Source organism: Giraffa tippelskirchi, chromosome 10 (genome assembly GCF_054371585.1).
Source record: "Giraffa tippelskirchi isolate mGirTip1 chromosome 10, T2T-mGirTip1v1.2.pri, whole genome shotgun sequence".
NCBI classification, from domain to species: Eukaryota; Metazoa; Chordata; class Mammalia; order Artiodactyla; family Giraffidae; genus Giraffa; species Giraffa tippelskirchi.
The window spans coordinates 137786316-137800800 of record NC_137284.1 but is presented as its reverse complement, the minus strand read 5'-3'; the positions used below and the strand labels follow the sequence as shown (position 1 = coordinate 137800800).

The 14485-nt window shown below is 48.9% G+C and overlaps 1 protein-coding gene across 2 annotated transcripts; it reads right to left on the bottom strand.

Moving 5' to 3' along the window:
* Positions 1 to 5422: 5422 nt before the first annotated feature.
* Positions 5423 to 12019, bottom strand: CPA1 (carboxypeptidase A1). Of its 2 annotated transcripts, none has more exons than XM_081537091.1 (10): positions 11955 to 12019; positions 11418 to 11499; positions 10716 to 10949; positions 10385 to 10486; positions 9531 to 9632; positions 9215 to 9325; positions 8530 to 8620; positions 7810 to 8009; positions 7208 to 7292; positions 5423 to 5688 (listed from the first exon to the last, which is right to left on the bottom strand). In XM_081537091.1, exons 1-10 carry the CDS (start codon positions 12017 to 12019, stop codon positions 5501 to 5503), a joined length of 1260 nt encoding a protein of 419 aa, XP_081393217.1. In that variant the 3' UTR covers positions 5423 to 5500. The 2 variants fall into 2 exon arrangements, with proteins under 2 accessions (XP_081393217.1, XP_081393218.1); XM_081537092.1 differs by having other exon boundaries at positions 10716 to 10968; positions 11443 to 11499.
* Between the last annotated feature and the right edge of the window lie 2466 nt (positions 12020 to 14485).

The window sequence follows — 14485 nt, the reverse complement described above, 5'->3', positions numbered from 1 at the left end:
CCAGCACCCCGTCCCCTTACGGTCTCACTCTCTGATGCTGATCCTCTTTGTTCCGAATGCAGACTCAGATTCTCTTCACGTGCATAACATCCTGAGGCACCTGGTGAAATGTATTGCAACAGAGGTCACTTACTAGACACTACGGACTGACTGACTACATTTTTTTAAATTATTTTGACTATAAGCTCCTAGAAGGTAAAAATCACCAACTATGTGACAGTGACCCTTAATAAGGGTATGTGAATAAATGAACTGAAGAAATCCATCAAGACTGAAGTCTGGGATGTAAAGCCCACTGTGGCAGTCACTCAGCACTGGTCTGCCATTCTGGAGACCCGAAAAGTTTGTCATCCCTTGTCCCCTTGGACGTCCTCCTTTCGTAGGTGAGGCATTCATAACTGAGAATTTTAGATTACCCCCTGCAGGAGGTACCCGGGAAGCTGTGAGGACCTTTATTATTAACCTGGCTGTCTACAGTCTGCCTGTTTCCATGGTCCCCTCAGGCTCAGAGTAGCCTTCAGAATTCATCAGCTACAGGTTATACACCATCTCCCCATCCGAGAGCAGGTTTTACTTACTCTTTTGTTTCAAATCTTAAAGATTTCCAGGTATTAATGCTGGTAAACATTTATGGGGTGCTTACTATGTGTTTGGTAGTATTCTTAGAGTCTTCATTTTATGTTTTGACTCATTTGACCATCCCAACATCCCTACAAGGTAGGCACCCCCATTTTCAGGTGAAGAGACTGAGGCTCAAGTGCAAATTAAGCAACTCACCCTGAGTCACTGAGCTGGAAGTTTGAGAAAACCACTCTGCTCTGGGCTTCCCACTCTGGGTGGGCCCAGCACACTCTCCCTGGCCATGCCTCCAGTTCACCAACAAAAATGTAACTTTCCCTTGGCCGTCGGCCTCCCTTCCTTCCTTGTTACCCAAGATTGCACTGAAAGCCTTCCTCCTCTACCTACACGAAGGGCAATGGGAGTTCAAGGACAGAAGTATCTGCTCCTGGGACCATGAATTTCCCCATTCCACTGTTGTCTGTGTCTGGTGACCTATCTTGAAGACAGGTGTCCCAGGGTTTCTGACATTTGTTTTGGTTCTCAGCGTGTCCCTAATGAGGTATCACTTAGGGAATGGGAGTTACAAGCTTTTCAACAGATTGTAGGGGGAAAGTAGGCTGTTTTCCTGATGGTTGAACTCTCCAATAAAACCATATTGATATGATTTGTGTCTGATCTTCTCTTTCCTTTGTGGCGATGTTTCTGATGTAGGCTGAAACATAAATTGTGTGAATTGGCTCACGGTCACAGGCCTAGGCTTCATGGGAGGAAGCAGCAGCAAACCTCTGCGCCTCAGTACGTGTGTGAGCCGAGGTCTCATTCCACTGCACTCCTCTAAAAATGTAGCTGAACACACCACTGTGGTTAAGCAGAAGACTTTTAACTTTCTTCTTTTAGTTTGGCAGTAAACATTTGGCCATCTTTGTCTCTGGGGTCGGTAGATGATGCTCACAGTTTGAGTTGCCAAATGGATCCTGAAAGCTTTGGGGAGAATTCATTACCCTCTGACAGTTTTTTCAGATTTGACGGGTGTTCTGTGCTTCTTTCTCAGAGCTCTTCCTTCATCTGGCCAGTTTGAATGTTTTGGTTGGTCATATCAGTTTCCTGTAAGGAGCATCTGGGTCTTAGTGTGTTCACAGAATGATGTTTCTGACCATAGAGTCCTTAGAGCAAGAATCCGTCTATATCTTCAAATCCACCTAGTCCCACATGTCCTTGCAAAACAATCACTGAGACGATGAACAGCCCTGCACTGGATGAGGGACTGGTGAGGTCATATCTGGATTGTATTCAGTGACATTTCAATTTTAACTTCAGGCCAAAGCTAGACATACATATCTTGGTGTTAATTCAAAAGACCACCTAAAGGATTCTTATGCACCACCAATGGCTTCACGGGCCACACCGAGAACCATAGATAAGGGTCTAAGAACAGAGTAAATGAGTTCATTTTAAAATAAAGATTTTTGAAAAGTCCTGGACAATAGACATTAGCCTAATCAATTCCCCAGATTGCTGCAGGAACTTAGTGTGAGCAGCAAGCGCTCCTGGGATTTGTCAACTGCACTACCTCTGGCCCCAACAAGGAGATGTTGGCACCCTGCCCTTGGTAGGGCACTTAATTCTAGCTCTATCTGGAATATAAACTTTTCCAAAAGTAAGACAATTACCTTGTTCAGGGCAACAGCAGAAGAAATGAGTTTAGACAAATTATGAAAAAGAATCTGGGAACAAATTAAGATGATAATTTAGATGTTTGATTTTGATAAAAGTTGATACTAGATAATGTTACCCACAGGTGATCTGGTGTGTTTGTAGTAGCTTCTTTCATTGCAAGAAACTCAGAAAAGTGTAAAGAGGAAAAACCATCACCTAGGGTAACCAAAATTATTATCATTGGAGAATATCTACTTCTAGGCATAGTGGGTATATGTTTTTCAAACAAAAATGAGATTCTTACTCCATATACTATATTATAGCCTGCCTTTTAAAAAACTTTGTGGAAATACAAATCATATGCCATAAAATTCACCCATTTGAAGGATACAGTTCAGTGGATTTTAGTAAATTTACAGGGTTGAGCAAGTATTACCACATCCTATTTTAGAATATTTCCATCATGTGACCAGCTTCTTTCACTCAGTATATTGTGACCATTTTTCCAAATCAACCACAGACTACAATGGCTTCCCAATATGCCATTGTGTAAACATGTAATATCCATATTAATACTGGTATCTATCTAGGTTCTTTTCCATTTTATTTAAATTTTTGTTATTGCAATGTTGTACATGTGTTTATTTGAACTTCTCAGAGAATTTTTATAAAATAAATTCCTCCAAGTAGACTTACTGAGTCAAAGCAGCAATATGTTGAAATTTTTAATTTATATCACCAAATTCCCCTCCGGGAAGGTGGTATAAATTTATCCTCCCACCAGCAGTATATGACAGGTCTTATTTCTTCATACTCTTGATAATACCGAATTGTCAGTCTTTTTATTCTTTATCTGATGAGAAAAAAATAATATATTTTTCTTTAATGTACAAAAAAAATTGCCCAGAAAATCAGTATCTTTCATTTATCAACTTTTTGTATTTCTTCTTTGGGGAAGAAATCGTCTATTTTTCTTTTGAAATGTTGTCCTTCTTTTTTAACCCCTTTTACTTATAAAGGCTCTTTTCCTCTCAGGGTTATTAGTACTTTTTCATATATGCTGTGTTAGTTTCTAAAATTATCATTTCTCTTTTAGCGTTATGCTTTATTTAGAAAATAAAAACTCTTAATCCATAGATTTATAAAAATATGTATCTGCAAAGTATAAAGTTAAAAATTTAAACAAATTAATTTCCATGTCTCCATCTGAGAAGCATTTATTAAGTGCATGATACATGTCATGTACTTGGCTAATCATTAGAAACTGAGTGTTGAGCAAAACAGCACGGTTCCTGCCCTCATGGCATTTTCATTCTGGTGCTATGCTTCTTGTCTTTGCAGCTTTCTTAATACTTTTACTTGTTCAGAGCATTACTTTCTAAACCGCAGCTCAGGGAAATTCAGAATAACTTGTAAGCCTACAAAATACAGACCATAAAGATGAAGTTTTCTAGTAAATGTGGAGAACATTTGTTCAACAAATATTTATGGGTATCTGTATGTCAAGTACTTCTGAAGGTTTTGCAGACTGAATACCAAACCAAGTGGCCTCTGCTAGCAGGGGATACAGTTTATTTTAGATTAAGCAATTCAACCTTTGATCTTTAAGTAATCCAGTTTTAATAAGAGAATACACTATCTTGCTAACTTAATATTTTTTCATTTATCAGTCTGTATTAAACAGTAAGATCAGTTTTTTTTTCTTGTCCTTTTTTTTTTTTTTTTGCTGAGCCATCACAGTGGGTTTCAGCTTATCTACATAAATTGAAGGGAAATGCTTCTCAAAAGATAACCTGAAGGAAGGGTTATAAAATCTTTAGATCATCTTTCTGTAAAGACTGAAATACCGTTTCACCTTGTCTCATAAACTTATATATGTGTAAGTTTATGTGTACTATATGTATAGTCAGCTTCATCCTTTTTATTTTTCAGAATGTTTGGCATCAAAAACATTAAAATAAAAATGAATGGAGTATAATATATAAAAATTTTTAATCCCTATTTTGTATACCTGAAACTAATATATATATATATATATATATATATATAGTAAATCAACTATACCTCAATTTTAGAATATCAAAGATTATTTTAAAAACTCCAAGATGAAAATTCCCTAATGGGCCCTCAAAAACAGCATTTGAACTTCAGGCTACTGTATGTGAAAAAGACATAAATTTTTAAGTCACTGGAATTGGAAGCATTGCAGTACTTCGTCTGGCTGATACAGGGAAAGGCTGCCGTCCTTATCCCAGCTCCCCTGTTTGGGGAGCTACCAAGCCATCCCCCCACCCCAACTTCCCAGTAACTTCTTAGGACTGACTCCCTACTCAACAGTCACACCTTAAGAGATCTGGAAGAAACGAATATAGATTCTTGCTTTGAAAAAAAGTTGAGATATATGCTACGTGTTTGTGGTGCTAGCCACTAGGGTGATATCACAGACACTAGAATCACCAAGCCAAAGGAGGGAAGCCAGATTCTAGGAGCTGAGGAGGTGATGTATCAAGAGGAGAGTCTTAGGTTTGAGAAATTTTGCAAATGATAAGGAGCAGCGGTAGGTGAGAGAGGAGAGGGGGTGCAGACAGTGTACCAGGAGATGCTAGAAAGCGTGTGGCAGTGAGAAGTAAACTACTTCTGTCTCTAAAGGCAGTGTCCTTGCGATAAAATTCAATTAATGAAAATGCCCTGGGATTGGTGTTTGTTCTTTATCTTTAAATGATTCCGTTTAATGCAATTGTTTTCTTCCAATTGAGTTCAGGAGTGGGAGACCATATTTTGCTGTATAGAAAGCTTTGCCTGACTGTGACATCCATCTGGGAAAGCAGTGACCACCAGGATTATTCTGTTTCATACTCAGGGTTATTGCTTTTGTAGATGGATGGATCCAACTAGCTAGACCATTGTACAAGCTGAATTCCTTACCACGGCGGGGTGCTGGGCATTTGGTTAGCAGCTGTGGCTGCTGCTTGCTCCTAAGGTATGAACAAACCACCCCACTGACGAGCTGAGCTCAGGGTGGTCTCATTAAAACAGATGCCACTTGGATACAACTTCACAGGACCTTGGAATGCAGGGAAGTTTAAGGGTCATCTAGTCCAACCACCCACACGTTTCCACTGAGATCTGCAGGAACTAAATTACTGCTGCCCCAGCTTGAAAAGGCAGACACGCCACATGCATCCCCACATGAGAGTCCATTCTGTTCCATGTACTCTCAGACTTTATTTGGTTGCCTGGGTGGGGCTGAAGAGGAGGAGGAAGAGAGTGCTGGAGGGCCAGGTCAGTAAGGGTTATTCAATGTGTGCTCCATGATGGTCAGAAGCCCCAGCCACGTCTCCTGGGCTGTGGGGATGATCTGGGAGGCTGGCAGCAGGAAACCATAGAGCCCCGTGTCCCGGAGTTCAAAGGTGAAGGAGTACTTGATGCCTTGGTTGTAGGACCAGTCAATGCTGCTTCCACTGGCTTGGTCTGGGGCAGGAGCAGAACCAGCAGAACAAGGTCACTCACTTGAAAACATTTGCAAGGGCCAAGCTAATGGTCCCAAGCCGAGAGCCTCATGCAGTGTTGACTGGAGTCAGCCTCTGCTACCTTCCCACTCCTGACCAAGCAGTCCTGCTTCCACCCAAGAAGCTCCCCTGAAAGACTGCAGTCCAAGAGGCCCAGAGAGGCAGACCAGCAATGGTTCTCCCCTCACTGGGGCATGCAAGGAAGCTCCCATGATTTTGAAAGCTGCCTCCATCTTAACAGCAGCTTGGGTCAAGCCCCTGCATATAACAGAGTTGCACACTTGGGTAACCAGGATTGTCCCCCAGGGTCCTGCTCTGCAGGGGGAAAGTGCAAAGGGCCAGAGTCATAGCAGAAGCCCTCGGCTGTCTTTGGCAGACAGCTCTGCAGTAGATAAACAAAGCTCCTGAGGAACTGTGCTGGGGAGGAGGAGGTGGCTCCAGATCAGAACTGAACCCCACAACACTGAACAAAGCAAAAATCTTTTCATTCATGGTTGACTGGGCACTCGGGGCAGGAAGTCAGAAGTGTGTGCCTGTGCCCTGCTTCTTCAGGACTCTGCCCTGAAGAGTGAGCCCCAAACTTGCTGTATCCCCTCAGGGCCCTGCAGAATCTCCTCCACCCCCGACCTGTCTCTGCTGCAGCTGATGAGTCTTTGTGCCCTTCCTGCTGTTCCCAAAGCACACCAAGCCAGAGCACATGGTAGGGACTTTGTTCTAGAAGATTCCTCTGCCTAGAACCTCATCCTCAAATAGCCTCTTGGCTCCATCCCTCATTTCCTTCAACACTTGCCCAAATTTTGCTCTCATTGAGGCTCATGCTTCAGTCCCACTTCCACCCCCATTACTCGAGTCCCCTCACTCTGTCCTGCGAGTTCTTTTTCTCCTTAGCATTGATCACTTAACACACCATATAATTTCCTTATTCATGTTTATTGTCTAGAATAAATTGTCTGTCCCTGACTAGAATAGGAGTCTGCTTATTCTATTCCCAACTGTATCCCAAGCACACAAAACAAGTGTATCATAGGTATCCAATAAACATTTGTTGACTTAATTCCACTTGATGCATTGCATGGATAAGTAAGCTGAGAAAAGATAGGACATATTCTATAATAGAAGGGCATTGGAGGAGGAGTATTGTTTAAGTTTAATTTGTTGGGGGATCTACAATACAAAGGCCAGCAGAACTCTCTACCTGCTCCATGCATGAAGCTGGGTTTAACCCCAAGATAAGGGGACAAGAGTTCTCAGAGGAACTGAAGTGTTTGTCTGAAGGTATCAAGAAAAGCAGAGTTCACGTCAGGAAAGGGCCTGCTACACACCAAGCCAACAGCAGTCAGTCATGGCCGGGGCCATTCTCCTCGTCCATGCTCCCACATTGGGGCACCCCTGGCTACTTCCTCTGGGAAGGACACTCCCATAGGCAGGAAAAGTCAACTGAGCTTCCTTCCAGGACCACCCGTGAGACCGTGCACACTTACAAATTGTTGTGATGATGCTGCCATACTTGTAGCTGGTCCCATACAGAGAGCTCAGGGCTTCAACAGCAGACTTAGCCACCTGATCCTGGAGAAAATGCCGAGCAAGAAGGCTTGTCACGGCCAGCAACCTCAGATCCCCCATAACTGCAGGGCCAGGGTATCCTGGGGGCTGGTAGGGTGACCCAGGAGCACACGCCCTGCAGAAGCCTGCCCCCAGCAGACAGCACGGAGCCTGCTGGGCCTTGCAGAGTCAGTCTCAGGAACTCAGAAGCCCTATGATTCTGAGCTTTTGGGCTGTCTGGCTGGTACTTCACCACCCTTTAGTCATTCTGCAGCTCCAAGTGTGAATTTGTGGTACAAGCTCAAAGTACAGCCCTGCCCCTTGTTCTGTCGTGTGATATGACAGGAGTGATTGAAGCACTCTGTGCCTCAGCTTCCCATGCGGAGAGTCTAATCTGCCTTGATGGCCTTCCCAAGCCATCAGGGGTCCATGGGAGAAAGGGATGCTAGGCACAGTGTGGCCCTCATGCCTTAAGTAGGTTTGATGGGCCCGCCCAAAGCTGCCTTTGGGATGTGAGGGCAAGCAGGGATCAGGTACATACCAGCTCATTCTTGTCAGGGATTGATTGTGTTGTGTAGCCATAGGGATAGAGGAGGAGCTGGGAGTAGCTGTGGATGGAGATGAAGGCCTTGAAGTTCCCATGGTCTTTCACAAAGTCCACGACGGACTTGACCTCCACTTCGGAATTGGCATTCTTGCCGTGGTAAGTCTCCGAGCAGGGGTTGCTGCTGGCTCCTGTCTCTGTGGGAGGGGAGAGAGGATAGCTGGCATTCCTTACACCCAAGTGGTTGGTTTCCAGGGGCTTCTGGTCTTTGCATGAGGTAAGATGTACGAGGCCTCAGCCCCACCCCAGATAAGGAAAGGGCAGAGGCCTTTTATAACCTGGGGGTCCTGGGCCTCCCTCCCCAGCCAAACTTGGACAGAGCTGATGAACACACCCAGAGAGGTAAGAAGGGTCCTCATTTGAGACCACTCCCTACAGTGCAGTGACCACGGAGGGAAGGGGCTGAAGTTACACTAGAAAACCCCTGGATGGGTTTTAGACCTCAGTTCCATTGGCAGGGACTTTCTTTTTACTGGCAAGGAACAAGTAGGCCTCAAAGGGCCACCTTCCTCCCTGAGCACCTTGGAGGAGGGGCCAGCATTCCCCACGTGCCCCTACTGCAGGGGCAGGAGTGGTGTGGGGACAACAGGACAAAGGATGGTAAGAAACCATTCTGGGGGGTCCCATGCCTGCTCCCCAAACCACACTGGGCCTTACTCCCAAAGCCGGCGTCCCAGTTCCGGTTGGCGTCCGCCCCAACACAGGAGGAGCTCGACGTGACAGATCGAGTCTTGCGCCACAACCGATTCTGAGAAAGGAAAAGTGGTTAGCCTCCCTACCCCCAATAGGGGCTACAATCAACACAGAGCCTGGGTGTGGACACAGTAGGGGATCAGAAACCATTTTCAACTGGTTGTCAGGGAGGAAGATCTGCAAAGGGGGCTCTTGGCTGAAGGAAAACGGAGGAAATGATAGATAGCAGTTGCCAGAGGGTTCTACTGGTGGAAAGTGAAGAAGGCATGTGGCATTCCCCCAACCCCATACTTATCTGATTGGTAACAAGTTGTCCCATAGAAATAAAATAGAACCAGAAAATAATTTCTGGGGAGTATGTCTCCAGTGGGGACAGTTCTGTCCCCCACAAGCTGGAGATGTTTTCAGTTATCTCATCTGGGGGCTTGAGGAGGTCAGAATGCTGTTTACTCAGGACAGCTCCCGACACACCAAGAATTATCTGCCCAAACTGTCAAGAATGCCAAGGTCAAGAACCCCTAGTCAAGGAGAAAAGGTCTGTTTGTCCCTCCCTCAACTTCTGGGGTCTGAGATTAGGGGAGAGTAGCTTGTGGGGCTCAGAGGATAGAGGCTTGCCCCGCTTCCCCCAAGAACAGGAGAAGGGCTATACCTTGCTGTGGGTGAAGACAAAACCATCAGGGTTGGTGACAATCTCCAAGAATATGTCCATGCTGTCAAGAATGGCGGTGAAAGCCGGGTCCTGGCCATAGTCTTCTGTGAACTGGGGTCAGGGGGAGGGCGGTGTTAGGGAGCAGAGGGACAGAGCAGGCCAGGCCAGGCATCTGCTACGTTAGACCAGTGGATGCCTGCCCTCAACCTCACTCTGTGGTCATTGCTTCCGGATGCGAGGTAGGGGCCAGGGCTTCTGTAGGCCTTGGATACCAATGCACTACCAGGTGAGAGCACCCTCACCTCCCCAGGCTCACCTTCTTTGCAAACCAGACCCCAGTGGCCTGGGTGACCCACTCCCGGGAATGGATGCCTGAGTCGATCCAGATGGCTGGACGGTTGCTTCCACCGGTGCTGAACTGGATGAGAAGAGCAGGAAATAGTTCAGCTGGGGCCCCATCTCACCCCCTGGAAAGGGAGTGCACCCTAGGCTGTCTGGTCTCTGTACCCCAGGTTGAAGCTCCGTCTGAGGGGCCGTCACTCAGGTGGGAGGCGGAAGTGAGTCTGGACAGGGATCCTGCAGAGCCTAGCTTCCTGCCCTCAGCTCAAGTGAAAGTGAAAGTCGCTCAGTCGTGTCCAACTCTTTGCAACCCCATGGACTGTAGCTCATCAGGATCCTCAGTCCATGGAATTCTCCAGGCCAGTATACTGGAGTGGGTAGCCGTTTCCTTTGCCAGAGGATCTTCCCAACCCAGGGATCAAACCCAGGTCTCCCACATTCCAGGCGGATTCTTTACTGTCTGAGCCACCAGGGAAGCCCAAGAATACTGGAGTGGGTAGCATGGGGCAAACATGACTTGGCCAGATTTCCGGGTCCTACCATGTTCCCAGGCCCACACATAGTTCTGTCGAAGGTTACGAGCAAAACATTTTATCTGGACTACCCAACTCTGGGGTACTTTGCACAATGTGACACTTGACTGGGAACAGGGGAGTCACCTAAAAGTTTAAGCTGTGTGTACAGGTATGTGTATCCCTGTGCTACACATGGAGTCTGTATAACAGTGTGTTTTCTGTCACCCTGGGCTCAGCCCTGGGAGCCCTATGCACAGATGTGGGCATCCATTCTTGCAGAAGTGCCCACATACACGCACTGGCAGGCACCTATTACCTTCAGCACATAGATGGGACGGCCTTCATAGCTGCTGCCAATCTGGAGCTTGCTGACAAGCTGTGGGTGCTCAGCCACCAGTAGGTCCATGAAGTCATAGATCTGAAGGGGCAGAGGAAGGAAGGCTGCCTTCATAGCTTTCAAAGGGAGCCTGGATGCCTCCCTTAGCAGCTCCCTAAGCAAGCCTGCTGTGAGCCCTGAATGTGGAGAAGCTGCAACCCAGAGCCTCCAGGCAGTGTGGAGATGGGGCAGAGGCCGCATACATCCAGGCTGCCAGTCTGACAAAGAGCTTGGTGCTTGTGGGGAGCAGCGCCCTCCCGGGGTCCCTCACCTCATCCAGGGTGTGGTAGGTGGCGTAGTTAAATGTGTTGGTGCTGCGGGCCCGGCTCTGGGAGGCGAACATCTGCTCCTGCTCCTCGTCTAGCAGCGACTGCACGTCCTCGATCATGATCCTATATCTGATGCCATGGGCTTCCAGGAAGACTTTAACAGCCTGGAGGCTGGGGAAGGGCACTCGGACGTCGATGGGGGAGCCTGGCTGGGCAGGGCCCCTCCAGAAGTCCAACTGGGGAAGACAAGAGCCACTGTCACTGTGGGCTAGGGAAGGGCACCCATGGGAGGGGGTGCTGGTGCCAGAATTTCCCATATAACTGGGGATAGGGCATGAACATGAGGGGAAGAGGATGAAGGGAACCCCTGGGCACTGCACAAAGTCCAGTTTGGTCAGGTAAATGGCCCAGGAAGCAGAGTGGAGGGGCTTGGAGGCAGCAAGGGAGAGACAAGAACTAGAAGTTGGGACAGGGGGAGGGTGGGGGAGGCCCTTTTGCTCAGATGCTCAAAGGCAGCAAGATTCCAGAATTGGGAGGTTTAAATCACATCCTAAGAGGGATCATCAGTCCCATGGCTCATTCCTGGGTGGCTGGGGAGAAAGAGCCCAGGTCCCAAGTGGCCCCAGGTGGGTGGAGGTCTGAGGCAAGCCCGTCTGCCCTCAGAGGTACCCTGGGGCCTCGGGGTTGCTCCCGCGTCCTCTGACCTGCAGGTGCTCCAGGTCCTCCAACTCCTTCACCGTCTGCACCTGGGCATCATCGGCAGCAGAGATTCGGAGCACCTGGTGCCTGGGCGGAGCGGGAGGGGAGGCTGAGGGCCTGAGCAGCTTCTACTGGCCATGCACACTCCCCAGGCAGGAGGAGGGGGCTGGGCCAAGTAGGGGAAGCACAGGGGATCCTAGCAATGGGAGGCCTGGGCTCCCTGGAACCTTCTAGACACTGCTGCCATCACCGCCCCAGCTTAGACTCTTTCTCTCTTCAAAGACCGCCAGGCCTTCTCCTGCCTCCTCTTTTGAAAATTCCTCCTCAGGGCTCAGATTCTTCAGGGCTCACGAAGCTGTCCTGAGAGACTGGACCCTTTCTTAGTCCTGGTCCCTGGTCAGCCTGCTTTCAGGGATGTGCTAACATGCTGCCCTCTGGCCATCTTCCCATGTATCTGTGTGTCCATCTCCCGCAGGCCCTCGCTGCCGGATGAGTGCTCCCCCATCGCTCCTCTGAGCACCCCCTCCTCTCCATGCTCCTACCCCACAAAGTCCTCTTTGCCAAGGGCAGCCCCCAGCAGCACACTCAAAATCAGCAGCCCCTGCATGCTGCAGCCAGTTGGGAAGGTCATCTGATGCGGAGAAGGTCCTGGGGCCTTTTAAACTCTCCCAGGACAGAGGTCTCCTGGCTGTGCCAGAGAGTAGTCCTTCCGCTCGCACCTGGGCCCTCTCCCACGGGCAGTGGGGAGGGGAGTTTCAGGCTCTGACACCAGCCCACCCTCCATGATAAAGTGGCAGGGAACAGGGCAGCTGGAGAGATAAGCCAGGCCTCAACCTCTGGCCATGAGGGGCCAGCCTGGGCCTGAGGGTCAGCTAGGGCTTGAGGCCTCCCAGCTGGAAGCCTGCTTGCCCACAGACCCTCCAGTCCTATTTACTGACCCGGCAATGGAGAAGCCGGGACGCTGTAGCCTGGCCGCACCAGCTGGGGCCTCGTGCAGGGTGTCCCCTTCTCCCACGTTCCTGAACGCCAGCTCTTTTGTTCCCACGAGAGAGCAAGCTGGGAGCCAGACTTGCTGGCTCCTCAACCACCCTGGTTTTGTCTAGGGTCGCCTGACCTGTAGGGCACAGCCCTGGGAAGGAAACTTCCCAGCCCCACTCCCACCAGTCTCGGCGGCCTTGTGGGAATCAGGCCACAGCACAGGAGCAGAAGTTCCCCTCCCTCCCTGCCGCTCTAGGGCTTTTGGAATCAAGGGCTGTCCTCCCTCGGTGGGAGCTGTAATCAGATGTCCTGAGTAGAAAGTGCCGCTCTAGGGCTTTGGGAATCAAGGGCTGCCCTCGGTGGGAGCTGTAATCAGAGGTCCTGAGTAGAAAGTGCCGCTCTAGGGCTTTTGGAATCAAGGGCTGCCCTCGGTGGGAGCTGTAATCAGATGTCCTGAGTAGAAAGTGCCGCTCTAGGGCTTTGGGAATCAAGGGCTGCCCTCGGTGGGAGCTGTAATCAGAGGTCCTGAGTAGCAAGTGCCGCTCTAGGGCTTTGGGAATCAAGGGCTGCCCTCGGTGGGAGCTGTAATCAGATGTCCTGAGTAGAAAGTGTGATGGTGGGAACCATCACAGACCCCTGTGGGGACTGCACAGTGTACAGGATGCTGACCTCACTGAAGAGACATCTAACACAAATCTACCCTAATCCACAGGGGTTAAGCAGTTCCCTCGTGGCATCTGGGGGCCCTGCTCTGTGTCAGGGCCTCAGGCTCGGGCACTGATGAAACAGCCAAGGCGGCCCTTTTTGGTTTCCATCTGTTCCTTCTGCCTCCCCAGCCCACCCCCTACCTTCCTAGGCCAAGGCAGAGTGACCCATTAGATTTACCGACAACTCTCCCAAGCATAGCTCCAGGAAGGTGATAAAACGCTGAATCCTTCCTCAACAGATGTTGAGCCTCCATGAAGACTGTTCCTTTCTATACTCTGGCAGCCTTGCCTGCCCTCCACACCCCAGGCAAATCTTACCTCCTTCCTGAAGCTTCCTCTGGCTTCTCTCTCACCTCTCTGTCCCACCTCTGAATGAATGCTCATCTCTTTGCTCATTCATCCCTTCTGGGCCTGGTCCTCCGCTCCACCCTGACATGATGCCTGAGATAGATGGGCCCCTGATCTCATGCAACCTGGTCTGATGGGGCACATGGAAGTAACCAACTTGCTTGTGTTCTCTCAAGTTTTCCAAGATGCTGTTGGTCACTGAGACAGAATTAAACATGCATGACATTCATGGGGAGACACACCCATGAGAGAGAAAAGAGAGCAGGAGAAGAGCCTTCAGCTCACTGCAGACACTGCCACCTGGGCGGGGAGCAGGGAGAAGGCAGATTGGGTGGGAGGAATTCAGGCAGCAGCACAGTTCTGAGGACATTTCAGCCAGGCTGATGCAGAACCTTGGAGCCAACACGGAAGCTCAGGGAATCCTACCTCCGACAGGAATGCTAGTATTAGTGCTGTGCTGTGCTCAGTCACCAGCTGAGAACAGCCCAGGGGACGCGTGGCCTTGTCACACCATAGTGATGGGACCATTGGGCCACAGGCTCCCCAATGACTTGTTAGGATGCTGACAGAGTTCTAGTGGGAAAGACAGAAATAATCAGCCAATGTGTTGGTTCTCCAATAGGTCTCCAAGAAGCTGTCACCAAGATAGGATGAAACATGCAAGACACTCCTTGGGCCGCTCCCCTTGCCGTAGGAGACCTGAGCATCGCATTTACCATAATGTGGTGTGAAAGGCACCAGTAGGGCTATGGACTCAGAACCATGGACACAGCCAAGAGTGTCCAGCGAAGACTTGACCAAGAAAGTGAAATCTGACCTGGGTCTTAATGACTGGATTTTGCCAGGTAGGGCAAGGAAGTAATGTTTATCTTACTGTTTGGTGCTTGAACACAAACACACATTTATTTCTCCTTAATCATTCCTAAAGTGTTATTTCTGTCTCCCCAGTGAGACTATACACTTCCTGAGACCAGGAACCATGTCTCACCCATCTCTCATAGTCCCCCTTACCTCTTAAGTGTCCTACAGGGCTCTCGAGC

Excerpts from the sequence above, each read along its gene's own strand:
- CPA1 (XM_081537091.1), bottom strand. The coding sequence starts at position 12,019 with ATGCAGGGGCTGCTGATTTTGAGTGTGCTGCTGGGGGCTGCCCTTGGC. Across the intron at positions 11,500-11,954 it reads GGCAAAGAGGACTTTGTGGG|GCACCAGGTGCTCCGAATCT; the intron begins GTAGGAGCATGG and ends CGCTCCGCCCAG. Across the intron at positions 9,633-10,384 it reads GTCCCATCTATGTGCTGAAG|TTCAGCACCGGTGGAAGCAA; the intron begins GTAATAGGTGCC and ends CTTCTCATCCAG.